This window comes from Camelus ferus, chromosome 12 (genome assembly GCF_009834535.1).
Source record: "Camelus ferus isolate YT-003-E chromosome 12, BCGSAC_Cfer_1.0, whole genome shotgun sequence".
NCBI classification, from domain to species: domain Eukaryota; kingdom Metazoa; phylum Chordata; class Mammalia; order Artiodactyla; family Camelidae; genus Camelus; species Camelus ferus.
This window is the reverse complement of record NC_045707.1, coordinates 14,362,370-14,376,715: the sequence shown is the minus strand read 5'-3', so window position 1 is coordinate 14,376,715 and position 14,346 is coordinate 14,362,370. Positions and strand designations below refer to the sequence as shown.

The 14,346-nt window shown below is 38.7% G+C and overlaps 1 protein-coding gene across 1 annotated transcript; it reads left to right on the top strand.

The window, feature by feature from the left end:
* Positions 1–2,403: 2,403 nt before the first annotated feature.
* On the top strand, positions 2,404–3,428 carry LOC102512016 (olfactory receptor 8S1). The gene is given in 3 exon segments (XM_006177725.2): positions 2,404–2,441; positions 2,491–3,139; positions 3,141–3,428. Coding segments are annotated over 3 exon segments (975 nt in total).
* Positions 3,429–14,346: the final 10,918 nt, after the last annotated feature.

Here is a 14,346-nt window from a genome sequence, read left to right as displayed (position 1 = left end):
TGGAGGACAGGATCAAGGTACAATCTGAGCAAAAATATAAAATAGGTTATGGCTATCTCCAATACCTGCTTAGCTCTGGCTTTAGTATTTTTTATTTCATACCAGGTGCCTCTTCATAAACTCAGGGCTTTAATCTCCTTTATGATCAGGCCTATCTTCCCAGATCAATAATATGCCGGATTTAGAAGAATATTTTATGTATTCCAAAAAATATGCTGGACCGCTTTCTCCTCTTGCTTCCTACTCATTCCTACACTTATTAATGTTCTCTGCTAATACTTTCTGATCAGCATTATGAGATAAAGTCACATGTCATTCTGCAGTGACTAATCCTTAGTTGTGTTTCCTTTGGATAGGATCCAGCAAACTCCCTCCATCTAATAATGTTTAATATCTGGCAACAAAACTACTATGTCGTACTTTCCAAAGTTGTTGACATTTTATGTTTAGTAACAGCAGAAGAAAGAAATCCCTAATGGTGACACTTTAGACATCAGCCACAATAAAAAAGACTCGTTTTTATTATTTTATTTATTTACTTATTTTGAGGGAATCCCTCTAACACTCCACAAATTCCCTAAAAAGAAATCTGATGCTCCACTTCTGTGGAATTCAAGCCCCTGGACAGCAGCTTTTCTTCCTGTCACTGTGCTATACGTGTGCAAATACACTATGCAAGCTTATCCCATCTTTTGCCTTCTTGAAAGGATAAAATTCTTCCCATAATTCCATTGAATCTTTTGAGTTAGTAAGTAGGGATATATTTGGAGGTGGGAGATAGGAAAAGGGGCTTTTCTTTGTATTGCCCTGAGATTATGTCTCAGAGACATGGCAACCCCTTCCATCCACACCCTGGGTAATGTGGGCCTTTTATACAACATAAAGGATTTCACATTTTGATTCTTTATGAGCTGCTTTGCTGTATCCTCTGGAGATGATGTGGTGATCTGAGCACTAGGTGCCCAAGTGGACACTAATCAGATCTAAATTAATGAGTGAAACTTGAAAATTTTAGCCATAATTTTCATATTTTCTTCCTCTCAAAACTGGAAATAAATATGCATATATTAGAAAAATAATATACATAATTTATCCTTATTGTAAACGTATTTCACTACAAATATTAATTTTCAATAGAATTCGTCCCAGTTCTGCCCTAATGCAAGATTCTCAACACTAGGTGCACAAGCTGAATAATTTTCCCTGGATGTGAATAATTTGTCATTGGGTCTCAAAGTGTTATTGCCACCACCTGATGCTACTGGTTATTCAGACAGGTAATTGAACTTAGTCATTCAGTGCTTGGTTAGCAGTAGTCAAGGGAAGAGAGACCCTAATTCCCTTTGACCAGCCCCACATCTGAATATCAAGCATCCCTCTATCTAACCACTATCTCCAAATCTTACAACCAGCTTCCACTAGTGTCCCTAGAGAAGCAATACCTCAAACCCAAACCAGTGACTTTATGGCTTTTGCCCTAGCCATAATCCTCTGCATCACACTGCCTCCCATTTAATTCCTTGCCACCCTTGTTTCTGTGATTCATTCACTTTGTAAGCATGCTTTACTTCCTTATCTCTTTTTTTTTTCTTTGTCACTGCATATGCCTGGAAAAAAATCAAACCCCATTTAAAACCAAATATGTCTGCTCTACACATGTGCTTAAGCAGCTAAATATTACTGAGACAATCACACACTTGTTCAAATTAGCCTCAGAATTTCAAATGGGTGAATATATCACCAGTTAATCCTACTGTGTTTCTTTAGTAAATTAGTCTTCCACTTGATTTGCCTGAGTTTTGTATTCTTTGTTCATCAAAATCCCTCACCGCCACCTCATTAAAAACACATACCACACACACACACACACACACACAGAGGTAGGTAGGTAGGTAAGTAGATAGATAAATAGACAGATAGGTAGACAGACAGACAGTTAGATAAACTCTTTTCATGATCTCATCTCACAATTCTTCAAAAACTTTGCAGCTATCAAAACATCTCTTGTATTTCAGCCATAAAATCCACCAAGCCAGCTGCCTCAGGTCCCCTCTCTTTACCTGCCCTTCTGTTTACAAAAGATAAAGGGCCCCTCCTCCTATCTATGGACAAAACTTCATCTGTGCTTTGTATGGATTTCATTCCTTTTCCCTTTCTTAAGGACTATACTTTTGCTGTTAACTTCTTACTCTGCTACATCAATAAATTTTCTCTGTTTCCACCGAGTATCCAAAATTCTGTTTGCATTAATACCCATCTTAAGAATAAAAGAAACCTCTGGAGGCATGAGACAAGGGTCCACAAAATTACACACGGAACTGATAGAGGGGTGGTAGAGTGCCACGCAACAATACCAAAGTTACTATCATGATGATTAAGAATTTAGCTTAGGAATATGTGAACATGATTTCCAGCACCACTGTGGTGGCTAAGGCAGTGGGGTAATTAGGAGGCACAAAAGAAGTTTTAATGTCTCTCTTGGATTCCCAGGGTAAATCTTTTTCTCACTATGGGAAACCACAGCATGTTCAGTGAGTTCATCCTCCTTGGATTTTCTGCTGACCCTCAGACCCAGACTGTGCTCTTCATGTTCTTTCTGGTGATTCACCTCCTGACTCTGATGGGGAACCTGGTGATGCTGCTGATGATTAGGGCTGATTTTCACCTGCACACACCCATGTACTTCTTTTTGAGACAACTGTCTTTCCTGGACCTCTGCCACTCATCTGTCACAGTCCCCAAGATGCTGGAGAATCGGCTTTCTGAAAGTAAAACCATCTTTGTAGAGAGCTGCCTGGCTCAGGCCTTCTTTGTGTTTGCCACCGGGGCCACTGAGGCCTGCCTGCTGGCTGTGATGGCCTATGACCGCTACGTAGCCATCAGCTGCCCTCTGCTCTATGGCCAGCTGATGAACAAGCAGCTCTGTGCTGGGCTGGTGTGGGGCTCCTGGAGCCTGGCCTTTGTTGATGCTCTCATCAATATCCTCCTGGCTGCCAGTTTAGACTATTGTGAGGACCAAACTATTCCCCACTTCAGCTGTGAGCTGTCTTCTCTCTTCCCTCTGTCTTGCTCTGATACCTCCCCCAATTTCACACTCCTGCTCTGCTCTTCTGTCTTGCATTTCTTTGGAACCTTCATTCATGATTGTTTCCTCCTATGCCCACATTGTCTCCACCATCCTGAGCATCAGCTCCACCTCAGGCAGAAGCAAGGCCTTCTCCACCTGCTCCTCCCACCTCACTACTGTGATCTTGTTCTATGGCTCAGGCTTCCTCAGCTATCTCTTGCCAACCTCCGGATCCCCCCTGGAGATGGTCTTCTCCTTGCAGTACAGTGTGGTCACTCCCATGCTGAATCCTCTTATCTACAGCCTGCAGAACAAAGAGGTGAGGGCCTGCTCTGAGAAGAATGTTAAGAAGATATGTTAACTTTTTCACATAGTGGACCAGAGAAACAGGACCACAGAGAAGCTAAACTATTCTGTAACAAGATACATGATAACTGGAAATTAAGATTTTTTTTAACGTTCTTAGAAACATCTTTATTAGAAGTGTTTTTAACTTTAAGTGTTTTAAGTTTATAAGAAGTGTTCTACTACATGCATTACAAAATGAGGATCACTTCCCTTCACTGATATGATACTGGTCTGAACTCAGCTTGCAAGTAGTGTTCTTAGAAAAAAGGAATTATGTCTTGATTGACCATCATGCAAGCTATTGAAAGATACGTATATGTCAGCATCTTCATACATGCTTAAGAAGGCAAGCTCTATTCATAGAATGATTAATGATTAACAGTCAGCCCTCTTCAGAGGAAGAGCAATGGGTCAGATAATTTTCCAAGGTATCGTTTATATATTTATGTTGTAGAACTATCTGTTATTTTTGCTGACCCAATATGCTTTCTTTTCACCCTTCCTCCAGTAACTGCACACCACTTTTGCTTTGGGAAATTAACACTTCCCTATTTTATGTAGCCCAGTGGAACTCTCCATGATGCCCTCTGTCCCCACTCACCACAAGGAGACCATGTGACCCACAGAAGGCCAGTCATTCTACCCCTGCCTCCTCACAGGAGAGAGCTCAAGCCCTGCTGCTACTGAGGTCTCCAGTGGTTCCATGCCAGCTGGGCTTCCTCCCTGGTTTTTCAACAAGCAAAATAACAATAGCAGACTTTTAAATAAAGACCCTTACCTTAAGTGTTTATATATATATATATATATATATATATATATATATATATGTATAGTCTTTAATTATCTCAACAACTTTGTATGAACTAAGTACTATTATTCCTATTTTACAAATAAATAAGTGAGAACCAGAGATGTTGCCTACAGGTAAGGGGAGCTGGCATTTCAAACCAGTAGGTCTGAATCCAGAGTCCATTTTCACAGACCCTTTCTTGAGTCTGGTATTTTGCAAAACATCTTTTTCCTTATTAGTGTGAAGCAAATTCAAATTATGTTGTCTGGGAACAAAGAGTTCACACTGGTACTCAAATTGGCACTAAGAACTGAATTATGTTCTTCACTTGACCCCCAGTGGGAGTTTTTTGATTAATTAACATAGGAGAAGGTGCAAAAGACAGCAAATCTTCTATTTGCATTCTCTGACAAGAATATATACACCATGGTATTCAATGGAAAACATGTACTTACCACCTGTGATCACCTAAATTTTTGCATTCACTGGGAGTGAAACTTGAGTGGCTAAGAAGCTGCAGCTGTCATCCATTATGGTGGAGATAAAAATATTAAGACTCAAGTAAGACCCAATAATTTCAAGCAAGACAGATTCAAATCTTTTGTCCATTTTTAAAAAGGATTGGTGTTTTTTATATTGAGCTCTATAAGCTCTTTATGTATTTTGGATAAGCTCTTTATATATTTTGGATATTAACTCCTTATCAGACATATCATTTGCAAAAATCTTCCATTTAATAGGTTGTCTTTTCATTTTATTGCTGGTATCCTTTGCTGTGAAAAAGCTTTTAAGTTTTATTAGGTCCTGTTTATTTATTTTTGCTTTTGTCTTCCTTGCCTGAGGAGACAGATTAAAAAAAATTACTGCCAAGACTGATGTCAAAGAGTGTACTGTCTGTGTTTTCTTTGAGGAGATTTACAGTTCCCATTCCTACATATAGGTCTTTAATATATTTTGAGTTTATTTTTGTATATGGTGTGATAAAATGTTCTCACTCATTTACATGTAGCTGTTCAGTTTTCCTACCACCACTTATTGAACAGACTGTTTTTTCCTCCATTGTATATTCTTGCCTCCTCTGTTATAGATTAGTTGACCATAAGTGCATTAGTTTATTTCTGGGCTCTCTGTTCCGTTCCATTGATCTTTGTGTCTGTTCTGTGCTAGTCCCATAGTATTTTGATTACTGCAGCTTTGTAGTACATTCCAAAGTCAGGAAACGTGGAACCTCCAGCTTTATTTATTTATTTATTTTTTAAAATCGAAGTTGCTTTTTGGTGCTCAGGGTCTTTTGTAGTTCCATACAAATTATAGGATTATGTGTTCTAATTATGTGAAAAATGTCACGGTAATTTTTATAGGTTGCTTTCTGCAGTATGCAAAGTTTCTCCTGAAAAACCAGGTGATAGCGTTCTAGGGATTCCTTTGTATGTGACTTTTTTTCCCCTCTTGCTGCCTTTTTTCTCTTCCTGCTGCCTTTAAAATTCTCCCTTTAACTTTTGCCATTTTCATTATGATATTAATAAGTGTAACTGGTGTAAGTCTGTTTGGGTTCATCTTGTTTGGGACTCTATGTGCTTCCTGTACCTGGATGTCTGTTTCCTTTTTCAGGTTCAGGAAGTTTTCATCCATATGCTAATCAAAAATATTTTCTACCTCTTTCTTTCTTCTCCTTCTGGGAATATAGTATACTCGTATAGTGCAAATGTTAGTATGCTTGATGTTGTCCCAGAGGTCCCTTCAACTATACTCATTTTTAAAAATTCGTTTTTCCTTTTGCTGTTCTGATTGGGTGATTTCCATTAGTATATGTTTTTGAGGTTCATCCATTTTGGTAGCATGTATCAGTACTTCATTTTAGTCTTCGTATTGTTACTGTTTGCAGATACATCTTTCTCTACCTTTTAATTTTCATTTTATTTGTATCTTTAATCTAAGGTGTTTCCCTTTTAGACAGCATATAGCTACACCTAATTTTTTAATCCAGTCTGGCCAAATGAGGCTTTGATTACACTGTTTAAATCAATTTACATTTAATATAACTATCAATACGGTTAGACTTAGTCTGTCACTTAGCCATTTGTTTTCTATAAATCTCATGTCTTTTTTGTTCCTTTGTTTCTGCTTTACTGCTTTCTTTTTTATTAGGTAGGTATTTTCTAATGTTCCACTTCTTTTCTTTTGTTGATTTTCCCAACATGTTTTTTGAATTATTTTCTTGGTTACTGCTCTAGTGTAATGTTTCTCAAAAGGGGATATTTCTTCCCTTAAGGGAACACTTGACAGTGCCTTAAAATGAAATAAAGAGTTTTTCAAACAGAGGAAAGCTGAAAAAAATTCATGTTAGTAGAACTGACTACAAGGATGTTAAAGTAAATTCTTCAGGCAGGTGACCAATGATACTATATGGAAATTTGGATCTACACAAAGTTTGCCAAAATGGCAAACATGCATATAAATATAAAAAGCATTTATCTTATTCATTAATCTTCTTAAAACATAGTTGACTGCTTAAAGCAAATATAGTAACAGTGTATTTGGGGGCATGTAATATGTGTAGAATTAAAATGTATGACAACAATAGCACATAAGACAGAAAGGGGGGAATGAAAGTGTAGTGTTGTATAGTTCCAATACTATTTATGAAGTTGTACAATATTATTTATAGGTAGTCTCTGATAAGTTAAAGATACTGCTAGCATCATAATTATGAGAAACTCAGTTTTGTCACCAAGATCAGGCATGAGGCAAGAATGTCTTCTCTCACCATTCCTTTTCCATATCATACTGGAAGTTATAGCTAATACAATAAGATGAGAAAAAGAAATAAAAAGTATACAGATTGGGAAGGGAGAAATAAAATTGTCTTTGTTCATAGATGACATGACCATCTATGTAGAAAATCCAAAACAATTGACAAAAATACTCCTAGAACTAATGGGCATTTACATCAGAGTTGCAGGATACTAGGTTAATAGGCAAAACTCAGTTGCTTTTCTAAAAATCAGCTATGAACAACTGGAGTTTGAAATTAAAAATATACCCTTTACATTGACACCAAACAATGAAATGCTTAGGTATAAATCTAACAAAATGTATATACAAGATCTGTATGAGAAAAATGACAAAACTCAGATGAACACAATTAAAGGAGAAGTAAATAAATGCAGTGGTATTCCATATTCATGGATAGGAAGATTCAATTCTGCCAAAATGTCAGTCCTTCCCAACTTTATATGTAGATTCAGTGCAATCCCAATCAAAATTCCAGCAAGTTATTTTTGTAGACATTGACAGACTGATTCTAAAGTTGACATAGAAGGCAAAAGACCCAGAATAACAAACATGATACTGAAGGAGAAGAACAAAGTTGGAAGACTGACACTGCCCTACTTCAAGACTTACAATAAAGTTACAGTAATCAAGACAGTGTGGTATTGGTGAAAGAACAGACAAATCAGTGGAATAGAATAAAGAGCCCAGAAATAATCTACACATATATAGTAACTGATCTTTGCAAAGGAGCAAAGGCAGTAGAATGGAGCAAAGATAGTCTTTTCAACAAATGGTGCCAAAACAGCTGGACATCCACACGTGAAAGAAAAAAGAATCTAAACACAGACTTTACACCCTTAACAAAATTACCTCAAAATATATCACAGAATTAAATATCAAATGCAGACTATAAAAGTCCTGGAAGTTAACACAGGAGAAAACCTAGAAGACCTTGGGTATGGCTATGACTTTTTAGATACACCAAAGACATGATTAATGAGAGAAATAATTGATATGCCAGACTTCACTGAGATTAAAAACTTCTGCTCTGTGAACATTGTCAAGAGAATGAGAAGATAAGGCACAGATTGTGAGAAAATATTTGCAAAAGACACATCAGATAAAGGACTGTTACCCAAAATATACAAAGAACCCCTATAACTCAACAATTTAAAAAATCCTAATTAAAAAATAGGCCAAATACTTTAATGCACACCTTTCAAAGAAGATATACAGATAGCAAGTAAGCATATGAAAAGGTGTTCTGTAACATATGTAATCAGGGAAATGCAAATTGAAACATAAATGAGAAACCACCATACACCCTTTAGAACTGGCAAAATCTAAAATACTGACAACACCAAAAACTGGTAGGGATGTGGAGCAACAGGAATTCTGATTCACTGCTGGTGGGAATGTAAATGTAAAATGGGATAGTCACTTTGGAAGGCAGTTTGATATTTCTTACAAAACTAAAAATACTCTTGCCATAATCCAGTAATCATGCCCCTTGGTATTTATTCAAGGGAGTTAAACACTTAAGTTCACACAGAAACTGGCACATTGTTGTTTATAGCATCTTTATTAATAATTCCCCAAATTTGGAAGTAACCACGATGTCCTTCAGTAAGGGAATGAATATATTGTGGTACATCCAAACAATGGAATATTATTCAGTGCTAAAGAGGAATCGCTATCAAGTCATAAAAAGACTTCTTATCTAAGAAGAAACCTTAAATGCATATTATTAAGTAAACAGAGCCAAACTGGAAAGGCTATATACTTTGATTCCAACTGTATGACATTCTGGAAAAGGCAAAACTGTGGAGACAATATAAAGATCAGTGATTGCCTGGGGTTGGGGTAGGGGAAATGATGAATAGGTGGAATACCGAGGATTTGGGGTAGGGGAGAAGTGAAACTGCCCTGTATAATACAGACAGATACATGTCCTGTTGAGACATGTCTGTTAACTTGGTCTGTCTGTGATGGGATGCGTAAATAAACCTAATTCAGGGGAAATGTTAGCTACTCATGACTCAGTAGAGTTTGCGTGTGTGTGTGTTCCTTATGGTTGATCAATGGGATGTGTCAAGCTCACTGAGTTATTCCAGAATTTGCACGTGTTTCTCTCTCTCTCTCCCTCTCTGACTAGGCCATCTGAATTTACTAACTGTCCATATAAATTAGGCTCCTAGCCTCCCACAGAGACTGATAGATAGGAATGCTATCTCCTTCAATGTTTGTATTTCAAAAAGATAGTTCCCGGGTCCTTGAGAAAGACAGGCAAGAAGCTCGGAGAAGATTTACATCCATTTTTAAAGCAGAGAAATAATTTACAATTTCAAGGTTTTAAAGCAAACATCCCAAAAAAGGTAGGTCAGGGACCTATAATCAGGAAGAAATCTGTTTAAAGTTTAGTTAAGCTGAAGGAAACATTAAGACTGTATTTGTCAATACATATATACATGAATATAAGGAAACTTCTATGGTAATGAGTTCAAAAATTTGCTTCTGGCCAAACTCCAAGGAATTCAAGGAATTAATTCAGCTGTATCCTGGGCTTGCAGGCTTAGCTGCCCATCCATTGGCTCTTTAAATCCAGGTCCTCTTCTGAATGGTTAGATGTGAGAAGACTTTATTTGTGCAGTAATACCCTTGGGAAAATATTTAAAGCAATAGGAGAAAATAGTGAAAAACGACTGCATAATTGGCTTTGAAATTAGCTGAGTAGTTCAAATATTTATATGCGGAGAATCAGAACTTTTCAAAATTGTATTTCTATTTACTTTTCTTTGGATTCAGAGCAACCCAAGTCTATAAGAATTTAGAAAAGGATTTTGAAATCTTAGCCAGGAAGGCTCCTGGCACATGCACTAATGTATTTCTTTTTTCTAATACTGGCATGTAAATAGACAAAAGTTTTTCCTCAGAGAAGACAGCTCTTTTCTTTCTGCATGATTTACTGAGACACTCAGTTAACAGGTCAGAGCACCTAGACAGCTTTCTTCACTGGGGGAGAGGAGAGCTAGGCCTGCCTTGATCTCCTGGGACACTTACCATTTCTCTTCATCTCCTTCTCTCTGTATCTCCCTGGCTCTATACTTTGTCTTTAAGCTTTCTTACAACTCTGCTCTTATGGTGAGATCATCCTCCCTCCATCCATCTCTATCTATCCCTCCTTGATCTGGTTTTTCTCTATTTACTCACCTATTCTGACCTGCCCTCAGAATTAACTCTTCTCCTTTCCTTGAGAACACTGAACGATTAAACTAAGGCAATGAATAAGACATAAGTTTAACCATAACCAGTGTATGCTGAGCACTGCAGATAAGTTATGTAAATAATCTCTTAAAACTATGTAAGAGCGGTATTGTTATATGCCATTTTATAGATCAGAAAATTGAGATAAGGAAGGCTTAAAACCTCTCCAAAGATCATACAATTGGTAAGAAACACAACTAGGACTTGATGACTTGACCCCAGGTATGTCTCAAGCCAGAGGAAGAGACATAGGAGAGGCTCAGGAAAACAAAATCTGTTATACTCACAGAAACAGTAGGCGTGGCATGCTACACAGGGCCACATGGGGAAGCACCAGCACTGGTGAGGGGGCAGAAGAGGGGAGAGAGAGAGCATGGCCCGGAGCCTTTACTGGGGTTTTCACTGGAAAGGCAAAGCAAGGCAGGGTGTAAACAGTTTGGAAAGGCAAGGCATTGGCTAGTTTAAATAATTTCAACAGGCTCTATGCTATAGAGGTGTCCCTAGTTGCCTGGTACCTGGCTCTGGGATGATTAAGGCAGAGGAATATTGTTTCCTAGGGTGTAAGGGCCGTATAGAGGAGATATAACTCTGAATTGATTAATTGGCATATTAAAGGCATTCTCCAGGTTGATTCCTTTGCTATCTCTAAGAATTAGCTATCCCTGGTAAGAGGCAGACACTCCTCAACCAGAGTTTTTTAAGATGTCAAAACATCACGTTATATAGAATATAAAAAATATAAACAATACACTGAGCCAACTCTTTCCTGGCAGTTCTCAGTGCAGATTGTACAGGCCAATTAAACATCTTTGTCACTGGATCTCAATGAATTCTGCCAACTTGTCTACTGATTGCCTCATTGATTACATTCACAGGTTGATTTGGATTTAGTATCTAACAAGGGCTTGATTGCTGGGTGAAGAAACAATAGGAGAAAAAGTCTCAGTCTTCCTTGAGTAATTAATAGTGTCAGCCATGAGGCAGAGAAGGCCAGAATGAGCCAGCTGACTGAGCCGACAACTTTGAACACTGATCTTAAAGCTAAGTTTATGTCTTAGTGTCAGGTCAGAGCAAGTGAACTTGGGCAAGTTCTGGGTTAGCATAAGTTAGCTAGATCTGGTATTGTTGCTGCAAAACCAGCCTCCACACCATGATAGCCAGACTGAGACTCGGAGGCAGAGTTTTGGGAGAATCTGAAAAATGAACAGCGTTATTGCTTTGCCAGGCAAAGGGGAGTCACAGTAGGCTAATGCCTTAGAGACGATGAATCCCTCTTGGGGTTGGGGTCTTGAGGTTTCATAGAAAAACTGGATGGAACAGAAAAGGTGATAACAGTCAGGGCACTTTACAGGGTGCTACATGCCTCTTAACCTCGATGATTTTTCCTGGCACCCTGGAGGAACTGGGGGGATGATGGGGGGGTAGGTGTGGGGTCTGTCCTGTCCGTTCTTCTGTAATTGTTGGCCCATTACCTCCTTCCTGGAGCATAGCCTCTAGGTTAAAGCTATTCTTAGTAAAGAAAGTATAGGGAGGGGATAGCATAAGGGAAAAGTTTGAGAGTTGTTTAGCACAAAAGCAGTAAGGGAGAAAAAAGCAAGTTGCAGGATTTCTTAGTCAGAATGAATGAACAAACAGTTTCAGCATCAGGGAAGTTATTTTGTTTCCTACTCCTTCAGTATGAGAACACAGAAAGTGGCAAGGTTTGAATATAACACTGTTAAATAGAGCTTAATTATGGATCTGTAGAGGGGAAGAAGTAATCGTGACCATTGAGGACAGGTGCCTTCCCACAGTAGAACATGCGGAGTATTCTTGTCTGGTCTTGTCTGGTCTTATGTCGCACATGGCCTTGGGACTGTCCTCCTCATCGTCTTCTCCCGTGTCTGCCTTATGCACCATTCTGAGCATCATTTCCACCACAAGCAGAAGCAAAGCTTTCTCTACCTGTTCGTCCTACCTCACTGCAGTGATCTTGGTGGGTCTTAGATTTTCACTTGAACAACTGGGCAGATGGTGTCATCATTTGCTAAAATCAGCATGGTTGAGGGAAATGCACATTAGGAGGATGGAAATTAAGGATTTAATTTTTGTTTGTTAGTTTGGCTGATTGGTTAGTTGCATTTTGGCTAAACTGCTTAACATACTTAATAGATATCAAAGTGGAATGTCAAGAATCCAGCTGTATATATTACTTAGAAGTTCTAAGGAGAGGTCAGGGCTAATATTTGGGGTATATGTGGTATTTGGAAATAGAGCATTGACATAGAACATATAAAGAAAATGAAGTGAATAGAAGGTCCTGGGAATGAGCTCTGGAGCCCTCCAGCATTTCTAGTTCAAGTTGAGAATGATCCACCAAGAGAAATGGGAGCAGCAGCCATTGAGCAAGAAAGACAATCAGGAAATTTTTGTGTCACAAAATCCAAGGAAAATGAATGCTACCAGGAGGTCAGCTCCTTGAATGCTACAGAGGTCAGCTGTATTGAATGTTCCTGAAAATTAAAATAAGAAGAAAACAGAAAAGTTACCATTGGATTTTGCAACATCTGTTTTGCAAAGTTGTTGATGATATTGACAAGAGAAGTTTCAGCTAGCAAGAGTAGGATGAAAAAAGGATGGCAAGTGAAAAAGTGTAAAGTACAACCACACATGTTTATTGAGAAGTTTTGCTATGAAGGAGACTGAGAAATTGGAGCAGTAAGTTTAAGGGAAGTCAGAGGATTCTTTGTTTTTGCTTCTCACTTTTGGTTTTGTTTTGTATGTAAGATGAGAGATACTAAAGCTTGTTTAGGCGTTTGTAGAAATGGTCACATAGATACAATGTCAAAATTGGAGGAGGATGGAGGCAAACTTTAAATCAGGTTTACCACAACTGATGGAGGAGAATTCCTGAAGAAGTTCAGAGGCTGGATGGACACTTACGGGAGATGATGTATGGGGCTCATGCATCAAGTTGGAGATTGTAATGAAATGATCCATGTGATCCTTTATGCTCTACAGAATCCTGTGATTTTAGAAGTAAGGCTTACCTGTTTGCATATATGTGAGAGAGTGTGGGTAGGAATATATGAGCGTGCAAGTGTATAGTGAGGATCAAGTTTTGTCAAACCTGAGGAAGCCTCACACTGGTCTCTGGCTAGCAGAATCGTTTGTAGGCGCTCCGTATTCACCCCATATCCTCCTCTTTCTCCAGATCGCAACAGTGGCAGGAATGCCAGGGGTCCAGATAATAGAATATTTCTATTTCCTCATGAGTACAGATTAGTCCTCAATTCCCTCGGGCCCTCATTACTTAATCTCACTCTTTAAGAGCCAGCCCAGGATATGGGTAGCAAATGGGGAAAGACTAGGGAAAAAATGGTAAAAGTCACACAGACTGGCCAGGAGTCCTCCTCTGAACCAAAAGAGATAAAGGAGAAAGAAAGAAGAAGAAAAGGAGGATGGCCAAAGCTTTGTAACAGGTACTGACTCACACCAGAGCCCATGCATACCAACACTTGGGACTTTATCTAAAACTAAATACAAAGTGACTATTTAATTGCATTACACACAGCAGTTTTCAACTGGATGGGAAAGAAAACCAGCTTTTCCCAAGGCCTAACGGAGTGCTTTGAGCATCCCATGTCATTCATCTCTCAAAGTGAGGCAGAGGGCAACGACTCAGGTCTTCAAGTTAGAGCTGGACCTAACAGTCCTTCTCAGTCCTTCCTAGCCCACTGGATGTGAGGAATCTTACTAGGCAACTGTTCCAAACCGTTCATTGCACAGCACAGGGAACTGAGCTCAAAAAGCAGCAGCAAAAGAGTGCCTTGCCAAACTCACAAATGTAGGTCATGACAGAGCTGGGATGAGATATTTATAAGGCTGAGCAGTTTGCCACTTTATTAATTTGTAATCTGTTTGTCCTTTCCCTTCATTCATTAAATGAAGTTTAAGATTCCTTTGGCACTGAATGGAGGGGGAGCTATAGCTTCTGGGTGGGCAGCAGAATGGAGCATTTCTGAATTAACGGGAATGAGTGAGTTTGGTGTATTCTCTGGTGGGAGATTTCCTAGCAAAATGCCAGGATCTTAAGCTGAAAGTAATTTTAGAGATCATTTAG